This window comes from Aspergillus uvarum, assembly GCF_003184745.1.
Source record: "Aspergillus uvarum CBS 121591 unplaced genomic scaffold BO82scaffold_50, whole genome shotgun sequence".
Classification (NCBI taxonomy): Eukaryota; Fungi; Ascomycota; class Eurotiomycetes; order Eurotiales; family Aspergillaceae; genus Aspergillus; species Aspergillus uvarum.
Window position 1 is genome coordinate 127,532 of NW_020291347.1, and position 14,298 is coordinate 141,829.

General features: G+C 56.2%; 5 protein-coding genes across 5 annotated transcripts; 2 read left to right on the plus strand and 3 right to left on the minus strand.

Moving 5' to 3' along the window:
- Nucleotides 1-57: 57 nt before the first annotated feature.
- On the minus strand, nucleotides 58-2,264 carry BO82DRAFT_316081 (MFS transporter). The gene is made up of 4 exons (XM_025632566.1): nucleotides 1,706-2,264; nucleotides 602-1,588; nucleotides 408-539; nucleotides 58-346 (listed from the first exon to the last, which is right to left on the minus strand). Exons 1-4 carry the CDS (start codon nucleotides 2,029-2,031, stop codon nucleotides 109-111), a joined length of 1,683 nt encoding a protein of 560 aa, XP_025489224.1. The 5' UTR covers nucleotides 2,032-2,264; the 3' UTR covers nucleotides 58-108.
- Nucleotides 2,265-2,266: 2 nt separating this feature from the next.
- On the minus strand, nucleotides 2,267-3,736 carry BO82DRAFT_356823 (serine hydrolase domain-containing protein). Its single transcript, XM_025635841.1, has one exon. The coding sequence runs from the start codon at nucleotides 3,592-3,594 to the stop codon at nucleotides 2,419-2,421; it is 1,176 nt and encodes a 391-aa protein (XP_025489225.1). The 5' UTR covers nucleotides 3,595-3,736; the 3' UTR covers nucleotides 2,267-2,418.
- A 267-nt stretch (nucleotides 3,737-4,003) lies between these two features.
- Nucleotides 4,004-5,873, minus strand: BO82DRAFT_376746 (MDR family MFS transporter; the record flags this gene model as incomplete). Its single annotated transcript, XM_025637540.1, has 4 exons — nucleotides 4,004-5,079; nucleotides 5,127-5,559; nucleotides 5,610-5,639; nucleotides 5,697-5,873. The coding sequence occupies 4 exons, from the start codon at nucleotides 5,871-5,873 to the stop codon at nucleotides 4,004-4,006; spliced, it is 1,716 nt and encodes a 571-aa protein (XP_025489226.1).
- Nucleotides 5,874-6,924: 1,051 nt separating this feature from the next.
- Nucleotides 6,925-9,142, plus strand: BO82DRAFT_341332 (zinc finger CCCH domain-containing protein). The gene is made up of 5 exons (XM_025633544.1): nucleotides 6,925-7,414; nucleotides 7,466-7,513; nucleotides 7,567-7,867; nucleotides 7,917-8,224; nucleotides 8,274-9,142. Exons 1-5 carry the CDS (start codon nucleotides 7,217-7,219, stop codon nucleotides 8,934-8,936), a joined length of 1,518 nt encoding a protein of 505 aa, XP_025489227.1. The 5' UTR covers nucleotides 6,925-7,216; the 3' UTR covers nucleotides 8,937-9,142.
- Nucleotides 9,143-10,774: 1,632 nt separating this feature from the next.
- BO82DRAFT_356826 (ankyrin repeat domain-containing protein) lies at nucleotides 10,775-11,711 on the plus strand. The gene has a single exon (XM_025635842.1). It carries the CDS (start codon nucleotides 10,807-10,809, stop codon nucleotides 11,671-11,673), a length of 867 nt encoding a protein of 288 aa, XP_025489228.1. The 5' UTR covers nucleotides 10,775-10,806; the 3' UTR covers nucleotides 11,674-11,711.
- Nucleotides 11,712-14,298: the final 2,587 nt, after the last annotated feature.

The following is a 14,298-nucleotide window of genomic DNA, read 5'->3' on the forward strand; positions in this document are numbered from 1 at the left end:
GCAGCCGCCGGAAAACTGAAGGCTAAGAAGCAACTAAATGAGCAACTAAATGAGCAACTAAATGGAGTAGGTTTCTAATCTGTTACAGAACGTTTTCACGTGCGCTTATTAACAAGCTTTCTCCTGGAAGAATACTGGCGATGGCGCAAATTTACTCTTTCGCCGCAGTGCTGGGCCATACAGGATGAATCCCAGTGGGATAGGAACCATGATCGCGGCGAGACATCCCAGTAAGGTGCCTGCCCATTGCACCCCCAGATTGACGAACATCTGCTTGGCGAACAAGGGGAAGCATGCGCCCACCGCGGACCGGAGGATAGTGTTGGCGGCGAACACCGAGGCAGCACTAAAGTGGCTCTCGTCAGCTGATGACTTGCAGGGATGCAGGGACCTCCTCATCTACCCACAATTGCAGATAAGAGTCAATAAGATAGTTGAAGCACTGCAAGAAGATGCAGTAGATTCCGAAGCCGGTGAACACTCCAGATGCGGTGGGGGCCATCCAGTGGATAGACTGTGTCCAGCCCGTCCAGCCGTACCTGTCGGAGCCTTCTTTAGCAACTTATTCCGCTCGGTGATTCCTGCGGGGGCTGTTCCTTACCAAAACAATCCAATTGTGAACGCCGCACCCCCTACAATCGCCGGGGGTAATCTCCACTCCGGCACCGGGACGTCTCCGTTGGCAACCAACTTTCTTGTGTAGCTCCCCTGGCTCATTAAGACGTACGCCCCTCCGGCAAACTCGCCAATCATCAGCCCAATGAAGGGCAGACTGCCCACCCCCAGGTTCATCCCATGAATCTCCTGGAACACCACGGGGTACGCCGACAGCAGCGCATACATCAGGCCATAGATAAACGACATGTACAGGGTGACGAGGAAGACAATCGGCTCGGTAAAGAGCATCCGAAACGGGCGGCTAAAGTTGACAGTGATCAGCTCGTGCAGATCGATCTCCACCTCGTCCTGCTTGGCGTGGATGCCCCAGTTCCGGGTCTGGCGGCGCACGATCGACGCCTTCTGCTGTAGGAGCGCGGGCGCGTACGTCTCGCGGTAGAAGAGGAGCAGGAGCGCGAAGCCCAGGAAGCCCATGATGCTGGCGATGTACATGGTCCAGCGCCAGTGCAGGTAGCTCATGGTGATGAAGCCGCCCGTGAAGGGCGACGCGAAGGGCCCGACGAACACGGCCATGGCGAACATGGCGATCGCGATCCCGCGCGTGCGGTTGTTGTAGATGTCCGCAAAGGCTGCGGGGACAATGGCCAGCGGGCTGGCGGCGAACAGCCCCGCGAAAAACCGCGTGAGCATGATCGTCTGCACGTCCTTGGCCGTCGCGGTCCCGATCGTGAATACGCTGTACCCGAAGATGCCGGCGGTGATGGGCCAGCGGCGGCCGTAGAGTTCCGATAGGGGTGCCCACAGCGTCGGGCCGGCGGCGAAGCCCAGGACGTACAGGGTCACGCCTAGCACGGCCACCTCGGTGCTGATGTGGAACTGTTCGCTGATGGCGGTGACGGTCGAGGAGAAGATGGCCGAGGCGAAGGAGGAGACGAAGGTGACGTAGGCTAGGATTGCGGAGAGAAAGATTCTGCGGGATGGTTAGGGTTCGTTCCTGATGGAGTAGAGAGCGTGCTGGGAGGGTTGCGGCGCAGACAACTGAACCTCGCTCTCAGCTACACATCTGCCAGACGCTCGGATCGCTCACTTCGTCCTTGTTGGCCAATTATGCGGATGCATCGGATCCTTCTCGTCGAGGAACTCGACAACATACCGGTCCGGGTCCGGGAGCAGCGGGGGAAACTCCTTCCCGCCGCCCATGGGGAGCCATTGCTCGCGCGGCGTCCGGGTGCTGCCTCTGCGGGAGCCGACGGTGGATTCATGGGTGAGGCGGAGGGATTGGATGCGCGAGATGGCAACATTGCTCTGGGCTTGATGGAGGCTGGTGCTGGGGGTGCGCACGGGTTCGAAGCTGGGCTGCTCGGTTGGGATGGTGGAGAGGGAAGAGGCACTGGAATGCGGGGAGGAAGGCATGGTATGAGGATTTGAAGGTAGACTGCGATGCGGAGATGGGCATGATTGCGATCTTGCGATCTACAGCGATTGAGTTGCATTTTATTTGGGGCATGATGAAAAGGAGGGAGAAGTGGTGATATCATTACTTGCGGGAGAGAGCCATGGTTCGTCCACAAAGGGACGGTGTATGTAACATTGCTTCTTTTGGTACGGATTACGGCTGTATACGAGGGCTCAGCTTAGCTATGAAGTAAGATGATTGATGAAATGGTATTCCAGGGACCTAGTAGGCATGCAGCACACAATATATCCACCAGCAATGAAGCTAACCCCAAACCCTAGCTCCACCTTTCTCCCACACGATATACTTATTTCAGCTACTAGCTGTCTATAAACCCCGCGGATCTACTGCGCGGCCGCCAAATAGCCCTCCAGCGCCGCATAGATCGCACCCACATACTGCCTGGCGCGCTCATTCTCCACCAACCCCACATCCATCTTATTCATGGTATACGTGACCGTCACCCCCCTCTCAACATCGACCAAGCCCAACGACCCGCCCCAGCCCGTCCAATATCCCACCCTGCGCCCATCAGGCAACCAACTCGGCCCCGAAGGCCTGGCCATTGCCATGCCCACCCCAAACGTCACTGGCTGCCCAAGCACCAAATCCACGCCCGACACCTGCTCCTGAAAGATCAGCTCCACCGTCTCCTCCTTCAGATACCTCTTCCCACCCACCACCCCCTCCAACGTCACCACCTCCAAAATCTTGTTCAAGGCCCGGGCATTCCCAAACCCATCCGACGCCCCCATCTCCGCATGCCGGAACTCCGGCGTCCGGGGGCTATCCACACCCACCGCCCCGGACGCGCTCAGTATCGCCTTCCCCGCCACACTACCCGGCTCCAGCGTCGGCATCTCAAACGCCGTCGGCGGAACCAGCGCAGCGATACGACCCCACTCCCGCTCCGGGACATCGAGATAGAACCCCCCCTCCGCACCAAGCGGCACCACCAACTCAGTATGGATGAACTCGCTCAATCCCCGGCCTGTGACCTGCCGAATCAACCCACCCAGCAAGAACCCGTAGGAAAGGATATGGTACCCCGACGCCGTACCCGGCTCCCACCAGGGGTCTTGCGCTATGAGACGCGCGGTGCACGCCTCGATATCGTAGATCTCGGCGGGACTGGGGGCGGGGGCATCCCACCCCGCCAGGCCGGAGGTGTGGCTGAGGAGATGCCGGACTTGGATTTTGGGGGAGGCTGTGAAGGCCGGCCAGTATGTTGAAACAGCGGCGGTGGGGGAGAGTTGGCCCCGGTCGATGAGGAGGAGTGTGCTGAGGGCCGTGAGGAGTTTCGTGAGGGACCAGACGGGCACGAGGGTGGTTTCTTGCCAGTCTGCTGGGCGGGTGGAGGTGGAGGTGGAGCCGCCCCAGAGGTCGAGGACGGTTTGTCCGTTGATGCTTACGCAGAGGGAGGCGCCGGTTTCGGTGCCGGTTTGGACGTTTGTTGCGAAGAGGGCGCGCACGGCAGCGAAGGCGGGGTGGTTTGTTCCTTTGACGGTGGGGGTGGCCATTTTGGGAGGGCTCGAGGGCGTCAGGTGGCGAGAAGGATGGAGGAGGTGGAGATGGAGGTATTTGTATAGAGTTCTGCCCGGAAAAGAGGTATATGTGTCCGGTGTTGACTGAACTGACTCAATCCATCTTCAAGGTTCACTTGTGTTCGTATGGGCTGAGGCGTGGCTGAGGTGAGATTAGACGAGGATCTGCCTCGGTCCATCCTAGTTGGGATTAGCCAGGCTACTAGCCAGTTACTACTTAGTCTAGCTTCCAGATTTACTCTGGACTCTGTCTCCGTACTTACTGTACATCGCCCAATGTACAGCACAGTATACACAATAAGGACATCGTTCGACGGGACTTCGTATTGGTGGGGATGACAGGTTGTTGATTACTCCAGAGTATATACTGTGCAGTGCAGTAGATCTAAACCCTGCTCTTAGCCATCTCGACGGCATCGTCCACCTGGCCGTCCTCCACAGCCTTGGTCGGCTGCGCGTCCCCCAGCCTCAAATCCTTCAATGACAAACTAATCAAGAATCCAAACCCGGCAACAGCGGTGTACAGCACCCAGACCCAGCTTAACGCCTCCGTCAGCGCATGTAGCACCACCTCCCGCTCCTCACCCTTCGGCAACATCTTCACAAATGCCTCAGCCGCGGTGGATGCTGCCACAATCTCCTCCGCCAGGGTCTCCCCAAGCACCGCCGCCATCGTTCCCTCCTTCGTACTCACCACATGGCCGTACACCACCGATGCAACCACGACCGACACCGCCGAGGCCAGCTGCCGGATGAAGGAGAAGGTCGCCGTCCCTCGCCCCAGCTCCTCCGGTTTGGTGTTCGCCTGCAAGGCAATCAGCGTCGCCTGGAAGTTCGGGCCAATGCCCAGCCCCACGACTACCTGGAACAGAATGATCCGCGGCCACGAGGCGTACGACTGGAGGTCGATGTAAAGTCCAAAGCCAAGGGTCGTGAACAGCATCCCTAAACAGATCGCCTCGCGCGATCGGCCGGTACTTCGCATGTAGAAGCCCCCCAACCCGGACGAGATCGAAAGGGCGACGACCAGCGGGAGCAGGTACACGCCGCTCATGAGGGAGCTGGCTAGGAGGACGTTCTGGAAGTAGACGGGCAGATAAAAGCACCCGCCGATGAACACGGTGGCGTGGCAGAAGTTGATGAGGAGGATCGTCAGGTTGTAAGGGTTGGAGAAGATCGTGATGGGGATGATGGGCGTGCGGGCGAATTTCCACTCATGGAGGAGGAAGAGACCGGCCGTCACGAGTCCGAAAACGATGAGGCAGATGATCGTGGCGGACGACCAGGGGTACTGCGAGCCCCCGAACTCAAGGCCGAACAGAAGCATGAGTGTGGCGCCCACGATCAGGAAGAGGCCGGTCCAGTCGATGGCGCGAAGGCCGGTTGCGAGCGGGGTGAGCGGGGCGGTATCGAGTTTGAGGAAAAACAGAAGACCGAAGAGGGCGAGGCCTCCGATGGGAACTGAATGGGGTCAGCGATGTAGCGATGGCGGTGCCAGGAGCACGTACGGTTGATGTAGAAGCACCAGCGCCAAGTCGAGTAGGTGGTGAAAGCGCCGCCGATGATGGGTCCGATGGCACCGGCGATAGCCCAGGTCGCTCCGAAAATCCCTAGATACGCCGACCGGCGGCGCACATTAAACAGATCTGAGACGCAGATATTGGCCAATACAGTGATGCCTCCGCTGCCGACACCCTGGATGGCGCGGCCCGCGATGACCATGGCGACGTTGATGGCCACGCCGCAGATCAAACTCCCTCCCAGGAAGAGCACCACGGAGATGATGAGAATGGGCTTTCGACCCCAGATGTCGCTGATCCGACCCCACAGTGGGACACACGATGCATTGGCAAGCAGGTACGAGGATGCGATCCAGGAGTATGCGCTGTCGGAGGCTTTGAAGTGGGCCACCATTTCTGGTAAGGCCGTCGAGACAATAGTCTGTGAAGCGTAAGTGTGTTGTCCATGATCCTCGGAGACGAAGGCCTTACAATGTCCAATGCTGCCAGAAAGACGCATAGCTATGCAAGCTTATTAGCGATTGTTACATAGAGTTGTGCTCGCGCAGGCGCTCTTACACTCAGCGCTGTCATCACAACAGCGATTCTCTGCTTGCTCTGATGGTCGGCCGGAGAGTCATCCTCGGCCGTAACTGGACGGACATCTTTGCCCACAGTTGATTCCGCGAAATCGTGCTCATCTTCCATTTGCTGGTATGAACCAGGAGACGATCCTTCCTCCGTCTTGACAGCCATGGACGGGGTTTAGGGGCAACGATCTGGAATGAAAGAAACTTAAGAATGGAACGAACGACAAAACGAGGGACAATTGCTTGAGGCAACGAGTGAAAGGTATGATCGAGATATCAAAGTCAAGGGCGATTGGCACAAGTGTCTGGGAAGGCCAACCCCCCGTGCCAGGCCACGAGGGTCGAGAAGTTTCGGATAGCCGAAGCTCCTTGACAGCCCATCTCGAAGCATGAGGGGCCCCACTGGCTCGATCGAACCTGGTGTTAAGCCTCCCGATTACGGACGGCGATTGGTAGTATCTGCCTGGGTCCACTGGGTGTAAATCCACCCAACGTCATTTCATGGCGCCTGGGAATGTTTTCCAGGCTAGGGCGGGGGGGGATCCTTAAGGGGTAAATAGGCGAGGGGCTCGGGTAATGAGGGAGTACGTGTAAGGGGGATGTTGGGAGAGGACTCATCCGCCGTGGTAGTAGACCTTATAGTTGGGACAATGGATCCCATGGTGTAACAAATGTCCGTGGTCAATAGAGACGTACCTCTCGAAACCTTGAAGTAAGACTCAGAATCAAAATTAGCTGATGGGGCATGGAGACAGTGAGGGAATCCACAGGAAAGACTTTCGGCTCTTCAGCCATGGTTAGCCCAGTGGAGCACAACGAACGGCAAGGCCTGACCAATCCTAGCTGAATATTGGCCTGCGGAAAAGTCTGGGTATCCTAGGCGATGGTCTTTGAAAGAGAGGTTGTTTGGTTTGTAGTGATGGTGGCTGAGCTGGTCAGGGAGCCTTTAAGATGGCAGAAGAAGGAAGGTGTTCAGGGAAGAAGTGCATAAAGGGAATCAAGTGCATGGGTGAGTCAGCAATCCAAGATCAGTCAGGTGAGTCAGGTGACTACCCCGCGAGTCGCTCCGACCGCCTTCTGCCTGGGTGCCTGAAGGGTCTTATCGATAAGGCTCTAAGCGGATTGCCAACGCAACAAACAAGTTCTCCTGCTGCCATGGATCCGTCCCCGCATGGCACGGCATCATTCACTCTCTTCCATACCACATACCATACCTCTCTCGGGCATTGGAGAGCAGTCAAAGTGAACCTAATGTGCTTCAATCTGCTGCATTTGCTTCTGCATGTCTGTCACTGCGTTCTCTAGTCTATCCTTCCCCTTCCCCAAGCATATTCACCACGTCGGTTGAATGCCGGGCGTCCATCAACACCTCTTTACTACTATACGGGGCCGGCGACCACCCACCCTTAGTAGTCCTTCCCGCCTCATCCTTTCCAGAGAAACTATCTGCCCATCATCGACGATCAATCGTCCTCACTCCAACCTCTTTCCAGCCTACCGAAGACCAAGATGCTAGCAGATGCCGATATAACCGCTTTGGACAGCCACCTAGGCACCATTGTCCGTGAAAACCAACAACACCATGACAACCTGCAAAGCTTGCTCTCGAAGTTCCAAGAGCTGCTCGAAAGCTACAACAATTTGAAGAGTGATTACGAGGAGGAAAAAGAGGGGCGAGAGCGTTACAAACGATTGGCGAGGGGGCAGGTATGCGGGCTCCAGCTTGTGCTTGGCCAGCAGCTAAAGCGAAATACCTAGGAACGAAATCCGTTTGTGTTGGTCCTAGTCGACGGTGATGGCTACCTGGTATGGGTGCATTTTCTCTGTGATGCACGATACCTGACTGATGAGAGGCCTAGTTTAAAGAACACCTGATCAAAGCTGGAAGTGATGGAGGTATCACGGCTGCTCGACTCATGCATGACTCCATTCGCGAGCTACTACACGACCGCCTTGGGAGTCAGGCGGACCAATGTCGGATCATGGTTCGCATCTATGCCAACGTCCTGGGTTTATCTAAGGCACTCGCACGCTCCGGACTTGTGGGCCATGAAGCCCGATCGCTATCGCCCTTTGTAGCCAACCTGACGAGCTCCCAAGATTTGTTCGACTTTGCTGATGCAGGGGACAAGAAAGAAGCGGCGGACTACAAGATAAGAGGTCAGCCTTTCTCCCCCAACTGCCACGTCCTGTTTGCTGACTGAGATAGAAATGTTTCGGATGTTTGCTGACAATAACCAATGCAAGCATATTTTTTTCGCCGGGTGCCACGATGCCGGGTACCTAAACTTATTAACCCCCTACCGGGGACGAACAGATCGTATCACCCTTCTTAAAGCGGCCGGATTCCACAACCAGTACAATGCTCTAAACTTGCCGGTCAGAGAACTTCCGGAGGTCTTCATGTCGACACCCTTCGCTGGTGTTCACGCAAGGGAGCCTCCAAGTCAAACTCAGATTCAATCCCAGATCATACCGCCCTCGCCTACCCGTCCGGTCTGTAAGCATTATCAAAAGGTAGTACCCACCGTGGCCCAAGTGTTATGCCGAGCTAACGTGGTTACAGGGCATTTGCAGGTATGGAAGCACATGCATCAAGCTCCACGTACAACCGAATCATCAGATATCTAAAGTCCCCGACGATACTACATCAATCTTTGACCGAGAAAACGCATCCCCATCCCGAACTCACGAATACTATGTAGCCAATCTGCCCGCCACTACAGACTCGGCCTATGGAACTCGTGTGCCTATTAACAAGACTGGAGACCGCATCGACACCTACTGCGCCGCACCCTCGCCTGATGCGCGGGATCAGTACTCTCGTCGTGCCAGATACCACCGGCCTTGTAACAACTTTCACTTGGCCGGATACTGTGATACTATAAATTGCGAATTTGACCATAGCCCCATCGATTCCAACAGCCGTAGTGTGATGACCTACATTCTACGCCAGCACCCGTGTGGCGCCGGTCTCTCTTGCCGATCAATGAAGTGTTTCCTTGGCCATCACTGTCAGAAAGACGGATGTCGGGGCACCAAACCATGTAGATTTAACAGGCATGCTCATATGCTGGACCTGCAAATTGCCAAGTGGGTTCCAGCCTTGGAGAAAGAAGACGTTGTCGCATCCTCCGCGAGCGATGCATCAGAAGAAGCTAGTCCGGTCGATTCCGACAACACCTTCGCATATTCGACCAACGATATACTGTCTTGCAGCGCTGAATGATCCATTGGGATCTGTCCACTGAGATTCGACACTACACCCGAGACTGGAACGATCGTAATGGAGACAAAGGTATTAACACACAGATGAAATCATCAACTACGCCGCCTGCATTAGGTCGTTCTAGAATTAATATGTAAACCAGATTACCTCAGGTACATGGAGGTAATATTGCGATAGCCCACATTTGAGCATGAATGAAATTGTTCCCCTGGATGATTCCCACGTTATCTGGCTGTCAAATCCGAGTTTATACATTGACTATTAGTGACCAATTTACCTTGAAACTGTGCCTGTCCTAGCTCAGTTACAGACACTAACAGACCCAGGCTCCTGCTTTGCAGTGGGCTAGGACAGCAGCTTGCTTGTCGGCCTCTTTCCGCTGAGAGATGAAAGCGCCTCCGTGCAATATCCCCATGCAACCAACATCCAAGGTTCTCTCGCATGATTTCCAACCTAAACCAGGTGGCTATCTGACTCCGCAAGAACAACGTCTTTTTGATGACTTTGACTACTTTCCCAGCGCAGAAAAAGCGCTCACAAGCTTCTCTCGCAATCGCCTAACCGTTCTTAATGTTTCGCTTTACCTGAGCACTTTCTTTGCCAGATTGAGGGAGTTTCCCGGCCACTGATTGTTCTTGACGGATGGTTGAATTGGCCTACTTCTTTGACGTTTGGCATTTTCAACTTGAAGCCAAAATTGGCTTGGCTTTGTGCTCCCCGTCTATGCCAGATGATGTCCTCGTTTGCTCCAGGTCGCCATCAAAGAGTAGCGGCTGTGACTCCCAGTCGCTAAAGCTACAGAGCATTATGCCTTTCATAGCGTTTCGTTGATCCAGACGGGTTTGAATGTCTCGACAAAGGCGACATGGCTTCACCAGCGTGGCTCATATGGGCATATTTCGTCGAGCAAACAAAGCGATGTTGTCCTCTCAACTCTTCAACATCAGGTTTGCGAATATGTCGGCTCGATGACCCCATTTCTTTTCGAAGTGAAAGATATAAAAGGCGCTCAAAATCATACAGACGATAGTTTCTGAAGGCATCGGTATTGCAATTTCTGATCTATGCTACGGTATAGATCACCCACGGTACACCAGTTGCTCACCGCAAACGCCTACCTCCAATCGGTCAACCAACTCTGGTCATACACAAAAGACTCACAATGCCGTCTCAGCTTTCCAGGTTTCCCGAGATATGCCCCCGGTGCAAAAACCGGTACAACGTTCGGGTTCTGGCTGAATTGCTCCGCCTCCAACGAGCACGCCTACCAGTGTCTGCATTCCCCAGCGCAGAGGCACAGGCCAACCCGGAGGAGATCTGCGAGCTGGCGCGCGATTTCCTGGATATCTTCAACCGCGGGGGTTTCACGGATGAGGAAGTCTACCGCATCCTCGACCCCGACTCCGAGAGCGAGGACGATGGGCTGAACGCGCTCACGCAAGAGATGCAAGATCTGGCCGTTCTCCCGGCTCCCTATGTCACCCAGCCGCCTCGAGACTCTCCCTGGAAATCGGTCGTGAAGCGCATGGCCTACAGTGTCGTCGAGGACGCCCTGCCGTCAACCAGCCTGCCCGCCTGCAAATGCAAAGCCTACATGCCGGCGCCGACCGGGCTGAGCTGCCTCGATCTAGCTCTGCTGACCGACTCCGTAGCGGCCATCGGCTGCCTCTTCACTTTAGGTCTCCGCCCGACCACGGTGCTGCCCACCGGCTTCAACATCCTGGGTACAGCCATCCTGGCCGAGGCCAGGCAAATCGTAGCTCACATCTACGAGACTTTCACTGTGCCCCCATTTTACTGGGTCGGCAACGCACACACCACCTTCATCCCCGACGAACCTTCCCTCCACCCACTTACCCTTGCCCTCCGGATGCACAACATCCCCCTATTCCAATTCATCCTCAGCCACGAAGCGGGCGACGAGCTGATCCCCGCGGAGATCCTGCTGTGGGCCGTCCAATACGGCGACGTGGAGATCGTGCGCTCCCTGCACGAGCAAGCAGGGGTGGATTTCTTTGCCGAGGACCAACCAAGCCGCATCGTGAAATGTCCCGACCACAAAGTGCCCGCGGCAATCGTCGAGTACGGAGGCCTGATGCCCATCGCGCACATCCTGCTTCATTACGCCACGCGCAACACCGCCGCCGGCGCGCGGATGCTTCAATGCTTACTCAGCATGCTCCCACCGGGAGACATGCGCCCGCGCCGCCGCTTCCTCAACGCGCGGTCCTGGTACGGCACCACCCCGCTGATGGACGCCGCGCGCGCCGGCAACTACGCCGCTGTCCGCTACTTGGCCGACTCGCAAACTGCAGAGCTTGATGTCGTCAACCCGCTCGGCATGTCGGCGCTGTACTTCGCGGTGCAGCGGTTGGACATCCAAGCCGTCGAGGCCTTGTTCGAGGCCGGCTGCGCGAACGGGAACGAGCGCGATGATAAAGACGCAAGGCCGGTCAAGCCGCCCTTCTATGCCATTGTCGATGCGCATCGCCGGCCCTGCGTCGAGCGGTATGATCTCGCAGAGTTGGAGGCGCATGTTAACAGGGTGCTGGATGTGGCCAGGTTGTTGTTGATGAACGGGGCAAATCCCCGACTCAAGTGGGAGGAGGACGTCGAGGACGAGGAGGAGGTCAAGACGGTGCTGGAGGAGGTGAAGACCGAACCCGTGCTGGAGAGGTTGGTTCAACTCTTGCAAGAAGTGCTGGAGGAGAAGGATTTTCCGCTGAGTGAGGTTTGAAGCTCTGGCTTGGTTGCTTCGAGAGGGTTTAGTCGTTGACCTTCATTGGAATAATATAATATACATTATCACTATGATTCGAGATTTGTTTTTGTTTTTACTTTTTTTCGCTTTGGTTTTCTCTTCCCTTTGCCTCTCTGCGAATGATCCATGCAAGATGTGGTAGTTTCGGCTTTCATGGTTGTGTTTTGGGACTTTAGCTGATTCGGGTCCTGGGGGATACTGGGTAAGCAAGACTCGATTGAAACTTTTAACCTTCAAGAGCTAACTCATCATGGTCACAATATAAGCTAAAGACATCAACGATGATGTAGGCCCTGGATGGGCAAAGGTGGGCTGCGCTCACGCTGTCTCTGCATTGTGAAGGCCATGAAGGAGCCGAATCAGCGTCAATCCATGGCAAAACCGCCGGGCTCATACAGTCCGCCTAGATCTTCATTTATCTGGTCGAAAACTGGAATATCCTTCATCAAATCACATTTAGTGCTTATGGACTTCGAACAGAATACATGCCTGCTTAGGCGACCACTCTCCTCTTATACATCGGACTTGGAAAACCTCAATTTGATAATTATGCGACAGAATCGCCTTTCCACAAATACTATACGATCTCACACTTACTCTCCAAATTTTGTTCTATAAACTAGCTTCGGACCAGTTAGGGCTCTCTCGATCAAGCTTCCCTGACGGAGAAGGGTTATATCAGGTTGCTGCTATGGTGAGGCACCACCTCTATTCGTGACCCACGAGAGCCCCAGAATCCTTCGCCGAAGATCTCCAGGATGGTTCGAGTATAAGACGTGACAATGGGCGCTCAGAAAAGATTCATACATCGGTCTGGCCATTGCTCTGATACTTGGAGGAGACATCCGTTTGATCAGGATCTGGTCAACGAGTCCGGGGATTCTTAAGGCGATATTCACAAATCGATGAGTATCCTCGCCATGATTGTTTATCTGAAGTGAATGTACCATGGTACAGACTCATCGTGTCAGTGACACCAGGGAATCAGAATCACAGCAACGCACATATATAAGAGGCGACATGATCAGATGTGACTATAGCCCAACACACCCTCAGCTCTCAAGTCATACACCTTGCTGGAACAATCAACACTCATCAAACCAGACTATCCCAAACACCGAACCGGACCATCAACCATGGATAACATCGACCAAGTCGAAGCCGCCCAGTGGTGCGGCCTGTGTGGGTATATGAGGTCGCCTGCCAATTTGGCCAAGGAGTTCACGCAGCTACGTAAACGGCCCATGCCAGCGCTTCCCGACCCGGAGGACATCCAAATTCTCAACGGGTCGAACCTGATCTCTAGTTTGATGGCCCTGTGGAAAGAAGCGGAGCTGGACATGTCCCACCTAGAGCGAATGCTGCGGCCGGTGAACGACCCCGCCGTCGGGGCGCGAACCCTGCAGTCCATGATCCAACGAAGCTTCTGCGCGGTACTGGCTGACGGCTTTCGGAACTACCAGGTCTCCCCCGACGGGAAGCTGCTCCAGTTCTGCTGCTATGCTGGGCACCAGCTGGCTCCCATAGGCCCTGGGTCGGGCCCAGCCGCCTCACCGCAGGTCGCTTTCCCCAACGTGGTGCACCGCGCCATCGCCCACGACTCGGTTTACGAGATCCAGCTGGCCGTCGCGTTGGGCCTGGAAGCCCACCGGCCCGTCTACTGGGGATACACTCTGCTGGGCACGGCGATACTGGCCCGGGCCCACGAGGTGATTCGGTACCTCTTCGAGCGGGAGGAGCGGTTCCCCGGGACTGCCAAGCCGCTCGCCGACCAGCGGGTCAACTGGATCGGGCGCGAGTACTACGGGCCGCTCGAGCTGGCGCTCGCCTTGAAGGACAAGCAGCTCATCTGGCTGCTGCTGGAGCTCGTCGGCGGCGGCAATCCGGACGTCCTGGAGTGGCAGCGCGTGGAAAACCTGTGCGTGAGGCAGACGACCAGCGGCGCGATGCTGAAGTACCTGGTCACCACGATCGGAGTCGACCTGCTGGCTAGCGACGCAGACATCGTGCACAAGCCGGTGCAGCTCAAGATGCCACCAGAGCTGGTGGCGATCTGGGGCGACAACGCGGGCGAGTACCTGCTGCGGCGGGCGATCCGTGGCGACTGGGCCACGGCGGTCTGCCGGCTGATGATCGACCTGGTGCTGGGGCAGGCGCAAGCGCAGTGGACCCACACCGCGGCGACAGACGCGAACTATGCCCACCGGTGCGATCAGCTCCTCAACGACCCCATCGCCGGCCTCGACCCCGACAGCCCGCGGTACGCGATCCCGCCGATCGCCTGGGCCGTCGTGTTCGGCCACCAGTTCACCTTCGACACGCTGCTCAAGCAGCCCGGGTTCGACCTGAACCGCGCATTCGTCGAGCAGCCCGACGGCCAGCGCGTGTTCACGCCGCTGACCTTCGCCGTGCGCATGGGAGCCAGCTGGGCCATCGACAAGCTGCTGAACCGAACTGATCTGTACCGGCGCCGCCACGGTCCCATGCCCTTTCGCTGGGCCAACGCCCCCCAGAATGCCCCATACCCCAGCCCCTTCGCGGAAATGGTCGCCTTCGTGGAAGACCGGGCCAATCAAACGGTCCCCGGCACCAATTGGTTGG